At 43.9% G+C, this 13,921-nt stretch overlaps 1 protein-coding gene across 1 annotated transcript in view; it reads right to left on the reverse strand.

Annotated features, from left to right (window-relative positions):
• Nucleotides 1–13,921, reverse strand: part of LOC126171836 (peptidoglycan-recognition protein SA-like) — an 81,270-nt gene that overhangs the window by 51,126 nt on the left and 16,223 nt on the right. The window contains exon 2 of the mRNA XM_049920829.1: nt 1,462–1,669. Coding sequence (XP_049776786.1) covers nt 1,462–1,669 — 208 coding nt within the window. The remainder of the gene's footprint in view (nt 1–1,461; nt 1,670–13,921) is intronic.

Here is a 13,921-nt window from a genome sequence, read left to right on the forward strand (position 1 = left end):
TCTGACTGCTCTTCCTTTGTAAGAGACTGTGTTTGGTTGGACTGTTTGAAGTTAATGGCCAGTAGTGTTGGGCAGTTCGAGGTGAACAGCCAGCGGTGATGGATATCAGATGTGAGAAGTTATACTGATGAAGGGTAGAGGTCTGAAGTATTAGCGTAAGCTAACAATCTGGAAGTATCTGACTTTGAGACTGTATTATTCATGATTATATACCTTTGTACTGGATGTCAATGACGATTCATAATCGTGTTTCAACTGGATGTGACATCATTAAGGTAAAAAATACATTATTTGGTTTGCAGCAAAATCTTTTCTTTGTTAACCATATGCCTATTAGTAGTTAGTGACTTTAGTAGTCGGAATCTTTTATTTAGCTGGCAGTATTGACACTCGCTGTATTGCAGTAGTTCGTGTAATGAAGATTTTTGTGAGGTAAGTGATTAATGGAATGTATAGGTTATTGTTAGGATTTCTTTTTAGTCAGGGCCATTCCTTTGAATTATTTGAAGTAAGGGTTTTTTTTTTTTTTTTTTTTTTGAGCAGTCAGATTGCGTTGCGCTAGGATATCGTAGGTCAGTGTTGACATGATAAGAACAAGTAAAGAGAGAGTACGCTCAGTTTCACTCACCAGCTTCAGCATCAAATAACGTAGAAGTTACTTCTTCTCAGTCATTCAGCAATATAAGTACAGAGAATCATTTAAATAAAGAAGTTTCAAGGCTCTTTTGTCAGTCTACATGCTGACAACACGCGCGTTTACTGCCCTCTTGTTGATGAACTATGCTGCGAGGTTGGACTGTGTTCGGCGTTTGATAGCAGCTGACTTTCTAATGGCAATACGATGGACTTCAATTTTATTCACTGATTTGCAGTGTATCATAGTGTTCATTATTTGTGTAACCGTAGCCGGCCTGAAGCTGTCGTCATGCATGAAATTATTAGCCTGTACCGAATTTGTATCCATTGCTCGTTCAAATAAAGCGGACAACATTTTATTCATTTTTTTGATTCATTTTATGCATAAATAGGTGCCCAGATGGAGCACATCTGTAGAGCTGTCTATCAAATCCGCTAGAAAGCTTGTCACACAGACGAAATATTTCACAGGGGAACAGCGCGAAGTCAGCGCCCCCCGGCCACATTATTTCGGAAAGCGACCACGTTGCCATCATGAGGTGCGCTAACAAAGTGATTGCCCAGTGGGCCGTAGCGTAAGGTACGATCCAACAAACTAGCAGCAGTTCCCATCGCCAAGTGACTTTACTGGTGTATAGGCAGGAGAGAACTGAAGCGGTTGTTCTCGACACTGTGATGGCAATGTGGTCGCTTGCTGAAAAATTGCGGTCGTTTGATACCATTTAGTCATGAATTATGGCTGAAGGAGTTGAAGACATCATGCTTAGCAAATGTTGGCGGAAGTCGGTGTCTACTTTAGAATGGCATAGCTGCAATGGTGCTCACGAGTAGCCGATGTCCTCGAACTTGAGGTTGGTCATGTGCTGCGCCTGGATGCTGCGCACGCGCTCGGCGCAGGCGTTCATGGAGGTGCAGATGGGCGAGACGGTGTGCTGGATGACGACATACTGCACTGGCTTGATGATGTACTCCACTTGCTTCGCCGGACGTGCTCCCCAGCCTCGCCGCGCCACAATGTTGGGGCAGTTGTTCTCTACAACAAACACACGCCACACTGTAATATTTTAGGGTAACTGGCACTATTCTAAGACCTGCCAAATCTGTAACATGATGTTAGTCTATTGGGAGACATTCAGTCAAATAGTGCACTATACGGGAAGCGTAATGTCGTTGCATCAGCCTTTGCCTTGGTCTACCCAGTTGCGCAATACTACGGTGCTCTGTGGATGAACAGTGTACATACTGCTAAAGTTGACACCCAGGACAGTACCAGGGACCACCAAATTGACACCTCTGAAATGGTTGCCAGCGTTATCAAGCATCCACCTTCCTCAGCTGAAGACAAAAAGAACTCTGCTAACACAATGGTAGAAACGTCGCTGTAACACTCACCTGCCCTCATATGGGCACTTCAGCCGCCAGAAAAAAAAGATACTGAAATCCAAGAACCCATCACTGAAGCTTGATGAGAAACTCATCAAACCAAATTACAACGTTGAGCAGACCTGGAATTGACGAATGGACCTCTTCAAACACTGACCACTTAGTTCAGGTTCGAGGACATCAACTACTCATGAGTACCACTGTAGCTGTGTCAGTCTAAAGTAGACATTGGCTTATGCCAACAGTTTCTAAATACAGTATCCTCAACTTCTGCCGACATAATTCATGACGAAATAGTTACCGTCAGTGTCAACAATCCATGGATGGCTCTGCCTGGTTTTAATTCGCCAAAAAAATGAATGGACCTCTTCATATAAAATTAGGACAAATCTTTGGAGGTACAAATTCTTGTTTCAGAATTGGAAGCAAGCTGAAAACCAATGTTGCGACTTTGACAGAGCGCCACAGACCATCCAGCACGGTGCCATGGAGTATCCAAGAATGAGATTAAGGAAGTATGAATGATGTACACAATACCACCTATGATGATGTGAAGTAGCTGTAAACAATATACCTTGCATCTTAAATTACCACAATGTTATCCACAATGTGATCTATAAATACGGTACAGGGCTAGAACCTTTCGTACAATATTTATATTTCCAAAGTATCCTCATTTTTACAACTATTGCGCTCTGATCGCGCACTGGTTTCTGTTCAAAGATATGAAGCGACTGAAAAATACGTTTCTAGTCCCCAGTTTTTCTTTCCAGAGCACGCTCGTCCGAAGAAGCATTCCATTTTCTGGCTTCTGATTGGCCACCTTTCGAGAATAAATACTTTAATACGGCGCGACACCAAGTGTTGGTTAGACAGAGTGAAGGTGAACGTGCATGGAGAGAGACGTGCGTGTTGTAAGTAGTGCTGATTTTAACAATGTTTTGTTTCTGTTTTGTGTCATATCCAGTGTCACTGAATACGCACAAGTGGTACACATTCCACAAGGATATTCCTCGTAAAGAATAAAATGAGTAATGGCATCTCTAAAATACGTTTAAATACTCATTCTTAACAGCCAAGCAGCATATCAATCATTTGTAGTGATTCTCTCTAGTCAAGTTGAGTGCTATGAACGGAGCTAAGTCCGTGCCATCTCTTCGGTGTAAGGGATATATCTATAGAAGACGCAACGTTAGTGGAATAAACATTCGCTACATGTACGTGATGTGTACATGACTACAAGCAGCCCACATCATATTTTCGGCAGTAATGAAGCGTGGAATTGTTTCAACATTGCAGTTACACAACAGTGTGTATGAATAGTCTAAATAAACTGTGCAAATATTCAGGATCAACGCGTTGTGACGAATACACGGAATATAAGTGAAATGTCTAAAGATATTTCTCAGTTTAATATTTTATTTACCAGGAGGAAAATCTTTGTCCTTTTTTTACTCTTCAAAACATTTTTTACTGCTCATGCAGAGGGTAACACTACATGTCTTGCCCATCCATTTGGTAGATGTGGTTGTCTCTCAGTGCTATATAATGCAGCTTTTCTTGATGTTCCCTTGGAAGACACATCTGCAGATAGCTTTACCTGTTTATCTAGCGGAACAGCCTATATATAGTGCTTCATTTATTCTTTGTGGAGACGGACACTTTGATGCCCCGACAAATGTTGCACTGACAGCAACTGCAAATTCTTTTAAGCGCATTCTATTTTATGCATTAATTTCGCTGAAGATATTGCTGGCACTGATTAGAGGCACATAAAGTGCCACATTTTGAGGTATCACCATTTCATCCTCATTGAGGTCACTGACTTCTGATCGCTTGGTAATTCACTCAACAGCTAATGAAGAAAACATTGACCCAATTCAGCAGCAGACCGAATCGCAGAAGTGTCTGCTACCTGAAAATGTACGTTTGTTCGAAACTGGTCGTGGCTCAGAATGAAATAAGATTTAAAATTAAGCCATTGTGGTCTTTAATTCTGCGGTGTCTTCTCCATATTTATGTTACATATGCTGCACTCAAAATTTACTAACTATTCTTAGCTAACTTGTGGTAGGTAGATTTCAGTGACATGTATATTTAAGTTTATAATTTTCACAATCAGTGTACTTTTTTGTTGAATGATTGAGCATTTATTGCTACATCCGCGCACCACCTACCATTATCTTCAGAGTAACGTGTGAAGCACAGAGCATCGTCCCATTCTTCTGTACGATGGACGTGCCTACTCCTTTCGCTTCACCGTGGCAATTTATGTAAGCCGCAACTTCCTTCATCTATTCCGTGAAAACACGCCCCCTTCACGTTCCCAGAAAAGTTGCGCTGATACTTCTTATAACAGTGTCCAAAATTCGTCATCGATCGTTCTTTGTCTATAATTCCTTTTCCGTCAATGAATACAGTAAGTGAAACTTTTTCTGATGACTGCTGTAGTCGGTGGAAAACGACAAACTCATGATTTAGACACTGCTGCATTTGAAGGCATACGTTTAACGAAACATGCGTTTCGTGACTGAAGCAAAAGTTTTTTTTTTAATTTACTACTGTTGTAGTCACATAAGTGCTACTAAGTAACATTAAGAGTGCATAAATGACAAACAGCTGGCCTTAATGGTCCCGAGACCATTCTTAACTCGCGATGTCCTAGGTTGTTGCAATGAAAGCGGATGCCCCTGACTATTAGGTGATTGTGCCTAATGAAGTCACTCGTTTACACAGACTGAGGGAATAACCAATACATTGGAGAGAGGGGCGACGCAGAACAGTTCATTCCCCTCTTAGTTTTTAAATAAAAAGAAGTTCGTATGTTGTGAAAATCTGTTTATCAATTAAAGATATGATATAGTAATTAACAGATCTTCAGAGCTGTGGAATTATCCGCTTTCAAATTTTGTGAAATTACCAGGGATTTTTTACGGAATAATTGTTCAACGACTCAAACATACGTCTTGTTAATCGTCTAAATAGAAATCTCAAAGCGTGGAAATATTTATGCTTACTGGTCTGTCTCACAAAGAACTCTGCGAACCTCTTAGGTCTACAATAAGCCAAATTTGCACACAACAGGTCTTTTTGTGGTTGAAATTTTTCGGTGTCGATTGGCGGGAAAATTCTGTCTTAATACCTGTTCAATCAGTCTCATTTGTTTTTATAAGCTACACACCTATTGGGAAATTATTGAAAAATCGGAAAAAGGGATTTGGGTTACAGTAACGTCTTGATACTCATACTGTTAGCGAAAAAGGTTGCATCTATTTGTCCCTATATTATTCTCTCTCTGGCGATGAACGTCATTAAAATCTATTTGACCTCATCTCTCACTAAGCTGTTCAACCACCACTCTTCTACGGAAACTCATCTTGTGCAACATTTTCCTTCTTTGTTCCGTTAATTTTATATTTCGATTTGGTTTCAGTGCACCAATTTATTCGTTTTCTGATTGTCATAACAAAACTAATGCTTTGAAACATAATTTGAGCTTTTTTGTATATTTGGTAGCTGCGACAAACTAGGGAACTATAATATTTTTTAATCTGTTTTAATCACTGCAAAAGATTTAATAATTTCGAGATATTTAATTTATTATTTTATTGATAGCTGTTATTTTCCACCCCAAGTGTAGTATATATTTCGGAATGAAATTCAGTCGTCAATTGCACTATTATTTTTATTTCTCTCTACCGGTTTCAACAGATTAATGTCATCTTCAGGAGCCTACAAAGTTTGGAATATTATAAATCATTAGACCTTGCAATTCACTTGTGTGAATGATTTATAATATTCCAGTTATTGTAGGCTTCTGAAAACGACAGATCATTCTGTTGAAACAGGTAAAGTGAAAAAAATAACTGTGTGACTGACAACTGAATTTTATTCTGAAATTTAATTTATTTATCGGCATTGTTAAACCTTTATTAATTCATAATAACGCAATGAACTAATGATGTTACAGATTATAAAATGAAGTTATAGCATATATGAGCAGCCACAACTGTCACTGACATAGTACACGTATTAAAATGAAACTTTGAAATGTAGTGAACATCATCGTTTCAGTTAACAATTATCAACTTCCATGGGGAACTCAGCCATTCTTGACAATGTTTCGTAACCAATAAAATGCAAAGTAATATGTTTAACCTTCGATAATACCGCGCTGCTCGACTTACGATTCCTCCGTTCGTCTAAAAAGTTAAGAGACAGATTTTTGACGTATAAGTGGCGTCAGCGCAGTAACTGCAGACCCAGCTTTAACTAACTTACTGTAAATTCGCATAAATGTGCATTCGACCAATCAGTTTTGACCAGGTGGCTTTTGAGCCCCCAGTGGTTTCCGTCTCAAAACATTTTATTCCTTTTGTTTCGAAGTACAACTCTTTTTAGCTTGAAACTACCGATGTTACTGCAAAGCAGACACACCTAGTGGCACACTGAGGTTTCTACGAATGTAACGCGTTGCAGCAGTCACTTAACAGCGTTCGAAGCCACCCCACAGCGCTCGTATTGTGCTGAGTTGATTCTAGGAAATTATGACATGTTTTTTATAGTGGTCGTATTGAGAACATTGGCAGTGAAAGCATATCGAACGTTCTTGTAACTTCCAGTTTGTGCTACTGGTATGAGTAATTTCGAGGTGAAGCCACTTAGACATTGTGTACTTTTGATATACATTTCTTAAATTTTGCGGTCCTGTTTGCTTGTTATTTAGGATTAAAATTTGTTTTAGGCACTATGAGTTCACGGAAGTTTCGAGAGTTAGGACTGTGCCTAGGAAAAAATGCGAAATTGCTTTCAAACATATGCAGGGATGACATGTGGTAGAAAACTGTACACCCCGGTAGTTCCAAAGTGAAACCACGTCCTTGCAATTGAATTTACTTTTTTCCAATTTCTTCTGGTGTTTGTTAGTTACTATGGTAAATATAAATCTTGTGAAAAATTTTAAAATTATATTTCTTTTAAATTGTTGGCACATTAGGGTTAAGTAGTGTGTCAAAGCATTTGTGTCACTAATCGCAATGGAGGAACATCTCTAAATCAAGTGTTCAAAGCATTCTCCAAAATGAAGGAGAAAAGCGTGTGCAAAGTTTGTCCCGCACAACTTCACTCCTCAACAAAAACTGCCCATGCACGCCTGCCGCGACTTAATTGAAATGCAAAACGCGGACACTTTTCTGGAAAAAATTATCCCGGATGACAAGACTATGTTATCAGTAAGAACCTATCACAGAAGGACAAAGTGCAGACTGGGTCTCTGATGGATCGCCAAGACCGTAGAGATTGCGAATGTGATTTGCGACTTGAACAACATCAGGCAGGACTTCTGACAGTTTCACATCGTTATATGCACTTTCTGTGAGCTGTACTCGAGTACGCAGGATGTTAGACTACAGGCGCGCGAATTGGACATTGTTCAAGGAAACGCCTGACAGTCGCATCGCACCTATCCACGCGATTAACGAGACAGCTCAAACAGATGAGGCAGTCGAAACCCTCACTAGCGCCGTCCAAGACGCAATGGCCGACACCATATCAATCTGCACACCACAACATCACAGTGCAGCACTGACCCAGGAAATCCTGGACCTTATCTCAATGAGGAACCGCCTCAGGCGACACTGGCAGCGTACCTGGCGAAAACACTTCAAACAGCACGTGAACAGGCTCCAGGGAATAATCCTGGACAAAATCTAAACATTCAAAACACAAAAATGGAACCAGAAACTAAGTGCTGGACACCATGCGATCTAGCGTGTGGCGGCTGGCCCGTCACTTCATCAGGGAGAAACTGTACACACACCCGCTACAAGGACCCGACGGACCGGCATATTCAGCGGAAGAAAGAGAAACTGATGGCCCTCACACTTGCAGCGTCATTCTCTCCAAACCTGGATCCTCAGACCCAGCATTCACACTGGAGACCGACCAGGCGGTTACACGCATCTTGGCCCAACCATCGCGCAACGACATCCGACAGGCTAGCACAGCTGAAGTCAAATGGGCCATCATGCGTACCACAGCTAGGAAGGCCCCTGGACACTATGGCATTCAAAACCGTGTCCTCCAGGAGTTCAATTATAAAGCAGTGGAATTCCTTACACACATCACGAATGCCTTCCTTAAATACCAACACTTCCCCGCCTGTTAGAAGATGGCCAAGGTCCTAATGTTCAGGACGCCGGGGAAAGACCACTCCCTCCCACAAAATTACCGACCCATCAACAGTCTGCTGCGCGCGCTCAGCAAGATAGTTGAGAGGGTAATACTAAAACGACTCACTTGGCACTGCATTACAAACGACACCCTGAGGCCGGAGCAATTCGGCATCAGGAATCACCACTCGACAACGCAACAACTCCTCCGCGTCGTTGAATACATAACACGTTGTAAGTAGGCTGTTTAGATTTTTATATTGGTAATGCCACGTAGCGCTCTGTATGAAAATCACTGGCTGTGCTTTGTGCAGTCTGTGGCTAGTTTTGCATTGTTGTCTGCCATTGTAGCGTTGTGCAGCGGCAGCTGGATGTGAACAGCGCGTAGCGTTGCGCAGTTAGAAGTGAGCCGCCAGCAGTGGTAGATGTGAGGAGAAAGATGGCGGAGTTTTGAAATTACATATATTATGACTTGTGATGATATTAAGGTAAATACAGTGTTTGTTCTCTATTAATATCTTTCATTTGCTAACTATCCCTATCAGTAGTTAGTGCCTTCAGTAGTTTGAATCTTTTATTTAGCTGGCAGTAGTGGCGCTCGCTGTATTGCAGTAGTTCGAGTAATGAAGATTTTTGTGAGGTAAGTTATTTGTGAAAGGTATAGTTTAATGTTACTCAGGGCCATTCTTTTGCAGGGATCTTTGATAGATTGCGTTGCGCTAAAAATATTGTGTGTCAGTTTAAGCATAGTCTTGTACAATTGTTCTAAGGGGACGTTACAACGTATACAACACAAACAAAGCAACTGGGGCAGCGTTCCTGGACATCGAAAAGGCCTTCGACCGTCTGTGGCACAACGGCCTCATACGCAAACTCAGCGACGCAGGGTTCCCCGAAGGTTTCGTACGTCTCATACACTCATATCTCACGGACAGGAGTTTCAACATCGACGTGCAGGGCAAACAATCAACACGACATGGTATTCAGGCTGGAGTACCACAAGGAATCATCCTAGGGCCCATACTATTTAACCTCTACATTAATGACCTTCCAGCTAAACGCAACACGATAGTGGCAATCTACGCGGATAATACTGCCATCCTCGTGCAAGATTGGAAACCATCTAACATTAACTAACGACTACAGACTGCATTCAGAGTGGCAGAGCCTTGATTGGTGAAATGGCGTGTTAGAGTAAACTTAGACAAGTGCGAAGCCGTTCTGTTCAGTGGAAGACCGAAACTACTGCGCAAACAACACTGCAACCCAATAACAGTACATGCACGGCCAATATGTTTTCATGAGGAGGTCAGATACCTCCGTTTCTGGCTGGACCGGAAATTACTCTGGCGGGACCACATTCAACACGTGACCAACAAAGCAAACGCGAGGCTCAAACAACTTTATCCTATGCTTAATAGGCGTAGCACACTGAGTAGGTGGGTGTCCAGGTCCATGTACACCACACTTATTAGACCTCTGATGAATCACCACTCGACAACGCAGCTGCTCCTGTCTGGAGATACGCTGCGCCCACACGCCTGCGCCTTCTGCAACTCATACAGAACAAAGTACTCAGAATCATAAGCAATGCTCCGCGTTACACACGCACCGCGGATCTTCACCAGAAATATCGGCTAGATACCCTCTTGCAGCTATTCCAGAAACTTTCCACACGACTGAACAGAAACACGAGACACTCGCGTAACTCTTTTATTCTTTCTCTGGGGAACTACGACCACAACCATAGATGGAAACAATAGACCAAAGACACTATTAGCAAGGAACTAAACATCTATGATCCACAGCGCGCTAACACAACAGCACTGGCGAGCCGCTGCACCACAGCTACTCCTGGCAACTTCAGATTCTCGACCCGCCGAAAAACAGGCAGTCGTAGGGAAGCCGTACTGTACACAACACACAAAACAGTCACACACACCCCCCACACTGAACTAATCTATGGCCGATGGTCCACTAATGTATGACGACCTCTGACTGTTACAGGGATGCAGCCGCTGCAGCAGCTCCAGGAGAATTCACAGGAGCCCAGCTTCAGCGGCCGGACTGACCCATCTACAACGAGCACCCGAAGCGACAAAGGTAACGATGCACAATGCCTCGCACTAACGTAACGTCACTTTGCATGCTCTGTCGCAGCTAGCAAGCTGCTACTGCCCTTACTACCCGTACTACTGTCGCAGAGGTTTTTTCCCTTGGCGCTTGCCTTGGCACTTTTTTCCCCTCTGCCCTTACAAACCGCTACCCTTCGATCACTTTCTGTCTCCTGATGGACCATGTCAATGAGTAATCCTACCCAGACGCATGGACAACATCACAGCCCGCATCCTGTGACTCCTGATTCGAAAAGTAACATGTTATACGGAGGTGACACTAGAACTTTTGGTTTGGTCACCACGTCGGTGTGAGCGCGGAGGGGCCCACCGTATATTAAAAAATTGTACTCGAGTGGGGAGAGTACATGTAGAACACCTTAAGCAACGAAAGAACTACCTAATTTAATAGAGTTCCGAGCCTTTTTGGACTGCTAGGGTAGGCCTAACGCCTGCCTGTACATGTTCTTACATAAATAACTTCAAGTGGTGAAGCCCATGGTTAGTTAATAATTACAAACAACCACAATGTTTTTCGAGGGAGTACATTTTGCGTACGCAGCCATGTGAAATAGCTTAAGTACGTAGCGATTTTGCATTTACGTGTTAAAATATAAAGCAAAATTTATGCTAAATGTGAATGTATGCTTTCCCGGCGTATACAGCTGGCGAAGAGTTCTCGGGCTTCCAGCCGGGTGGCGGTGTCTTCAAACTGCGACGTTTCGACGAGTGACATACTCATCATCTTCTGGCGAAGTGCCGAGACTTTGCGGATGCCGGTCCCTTTATACCTGCGGTGTGCCCCCCACCACCTGGCCGCGGGAGGCTGGGTCCAGAGGAGCCGGCGGGCGAGGTGGAGGGGGAAGCGGGTGCGCCGTTCGTGTCTCCGTCAGAGCATTGTGATCGCGTCTCGTGAGCTGGACGGTTCTTGTTGCGTTCCTGGCATATTGCGGCTAATGCTGGATTCCAGGCCGCGCTCAGTTGATAGCCTTCGTCCCTGTTCACAAGATTCTCGTGGACCCGTATTTCTATTGATTCTTTAATGACGCTATCCCAATAGCTCCCGGCTCGGCACAGCACCCTGGTGTTTTCGAAGTCAAAGGTGTGGTTTTCTTTGATGCTATGTTCCGCTATAGCAGATTTCTCTATCTGTCCCAGTCGAACATGCCTGATGTGTTCTTCGCACCTTTTAGAGATGCAGCGCTGCGTTTGACCAATGTACTGCACACCACATTCGCAGGCAATGTTGTGTATACCAGGTGTGTTTAGTTTGAGTCGGTCTTTAGCTGAGCCCAGCAGCTCTTTCGTCTTCGGCGGTGGTCGGAAAACGGTATTTATGTTAGATTTTCTGAATAGCCTCCCGATTTTGGCCGATGTGGGCCCCAAATATGGGAGAAAGGCGAGTCTCTTGCTAACTTCCTCTTCCTCTTCCTGAAATTTGTCAGCCTGTCTCCTCTTGAAGGCCCTGTCAATCTGTGTTTCACTGTACCCGTTTTTCCGAAATACCTCTCTTAGGTGGTGTAATTCGTCTGAGAGGCTTTCTTTGTCACAAATGGCGTGCGCCCTATGTACCAAGGTGGTCAGTACTGACTGGCGTTGCGCCGGATGGTGGCAGCTGGTTGCATGGAGGTACAGGTCTGTGTGCGTCTTTTTTCTATATACTGAATTGCCCAGCGTGCCATCCGCTTTCTTCCTGATCAGTATGTCCAGGAATGGAATACAGCCATTCTCTTCTATTTCCATCGTGAAGGTGATATTTTCATGTATGCCGTTTAGGTAGTCCATAAACTCCTCCAGTGCCTGCCTGCCATGCTGCCAGATCACGCAAGTGTCGTCCACATAGCGGAAGAAGTGCCTGGGTTTACGGTGAGCAGTTCGTAGTGCCACCTCCTCAAAGTGTTCCATGTAAAGATTCGCGATCCCTGGAGCAAGGGGAGATCCCATGGCCACTCCATCCACTTGTTCATAATGCTCTCCATTGCACTTGAAGTAGGTGGTCGTAAGTGCATATTCAAAGAGCTTCACTGTTTCAGGCTCGAAGTGTTGATTAAGGAGCGCCAAGGCGTCTTGTAGCGGTACTCTTGTGAACAAGGAGGTGACGTCGAAGCTCACGAGTAGGTCATCACTCTGTATTCGGATGTCCTTCAGTATTCTAACGAAATCCGCGGAGTTTTTCACGTGATGACTGCAGTGTCCCACCAGTGGTTTCAATAGTGTCGCCAGGTATTTGGCCAGTCCATAACTGTGCGAGTTGATGGTGTCCAGAATCGGCCGTAGAGGCACCCCATCTTTGTGGATCTTGGGCAATCCATACAGGCGCGGTGTCGTTGGCGCTCTGGGATACAGCCGTTTCTGCACTGCCTCTGGTAGATCTGGCAGCATGGCAGGCAGGCACTGGAGGAGTTTATGGACCACCTAAACGGCATACATGAAAATATCACCTTCACGATGGAAATACAAGAGAATGGCTGTATTCCATTCCTGGACATACTGATCAGGAAGAAAGCGGATGGCACGCTGGGCCATTCAGTATATAGAAAAAAGACGCACACAGACCTGTACCTCCATGCAACCAGCTGCCACCATCCGGCGCAACGCCAGTCAGTACTGACCACCTTGGTACATAGGGCGCACGCCATTTGTGACAAAGAAAGCCTCTCAGACGAATTACACCACCTAAGAGAGGTATTTCGGAAAAACGGGTACAGTGAAACACAGATTGACAGGGCCTTCAAGAGGAGACAGGCTGACAAATTTCAGGAAGAGGAAGAGGAAGTTAGCAAGAGACTCGCCTTTCTCCCATATTTGGGGCCCACATCGGCCAAAATCGGGAGGCTATTAAGAAAATCTAACAAATACCGTCTTTCGACCACCGCCGAAGACGAAAGAGCTGCTGGGCTCAGCTAAAGACCGACTCAAACTAAACACACCTGGTATACACAACATTGCCTGCGAATGTGGTGTGCAGTACATTGGTCACGAACGGCGCACCCGCTTCCCCCTCCACCTCGCCCGCCGGCTCCTCTGGACCCAGCCTCCCGCGGCCAGGTGGTGGGGGGCACACCGCAGGTATAAAGGGACCGGCATCCGCAAAGTCTCGGCACTTCGCCAGAAGATGATGAGTATGTCACTCGTCGAAACGTCGCAGTTTGAAGACACCGCCACCCGGCTGGAAGCCCGAGAACTCTTCGCCAAAATTTATGCTATTTTCCAAAAGAGTTAGGAAATTTCCTCTAGGAGGAGATTTAATACCCACTTGTCTGTCACGTTGTTATACCTGGTGGCAAGTGGCTGTGCCTATACCGCAAGATAAAGGTCAATAAATAAATCGTGAGATATTGGCTACGGCGAAGGAGACTTAACGGCAGTTAGAATACGTCTTCATATGACCTGTCGCGGTTGGCTCAAGGATAGGGTTTCCATATACAGCTGGGACACCGTTGGGACACACAGATAGGAGTGTAGAAATGAAGTAAACAATTTATTTAATTAATTAATTTTTATTTAGAACACAATTACATGGAACTTGTTGCGGCAGAAGTAATTGCTTCACCACATTTTTCAGAAATTTTTACGTCTTAACAAGTCATTTTTCCCTTTTCCGTATTTATTAAACTC

The sequence above is a fragment of the Schistocerca cancellata genome, chromosome 1, assembly GCF_023864275.1.
Source record: "Schistocerca cancellata isolate TAMUIC-IGC-003103 chromosome 1, iqSchCanc2.1, whole genome shotgun sequence".
Classification (NCBI taxonomy): Eukaryota; Metazoa; Arthropoda; class Insecta; order Orthoptera; family Acrididae; genus Schistocerca; species Schistocerca cancellata.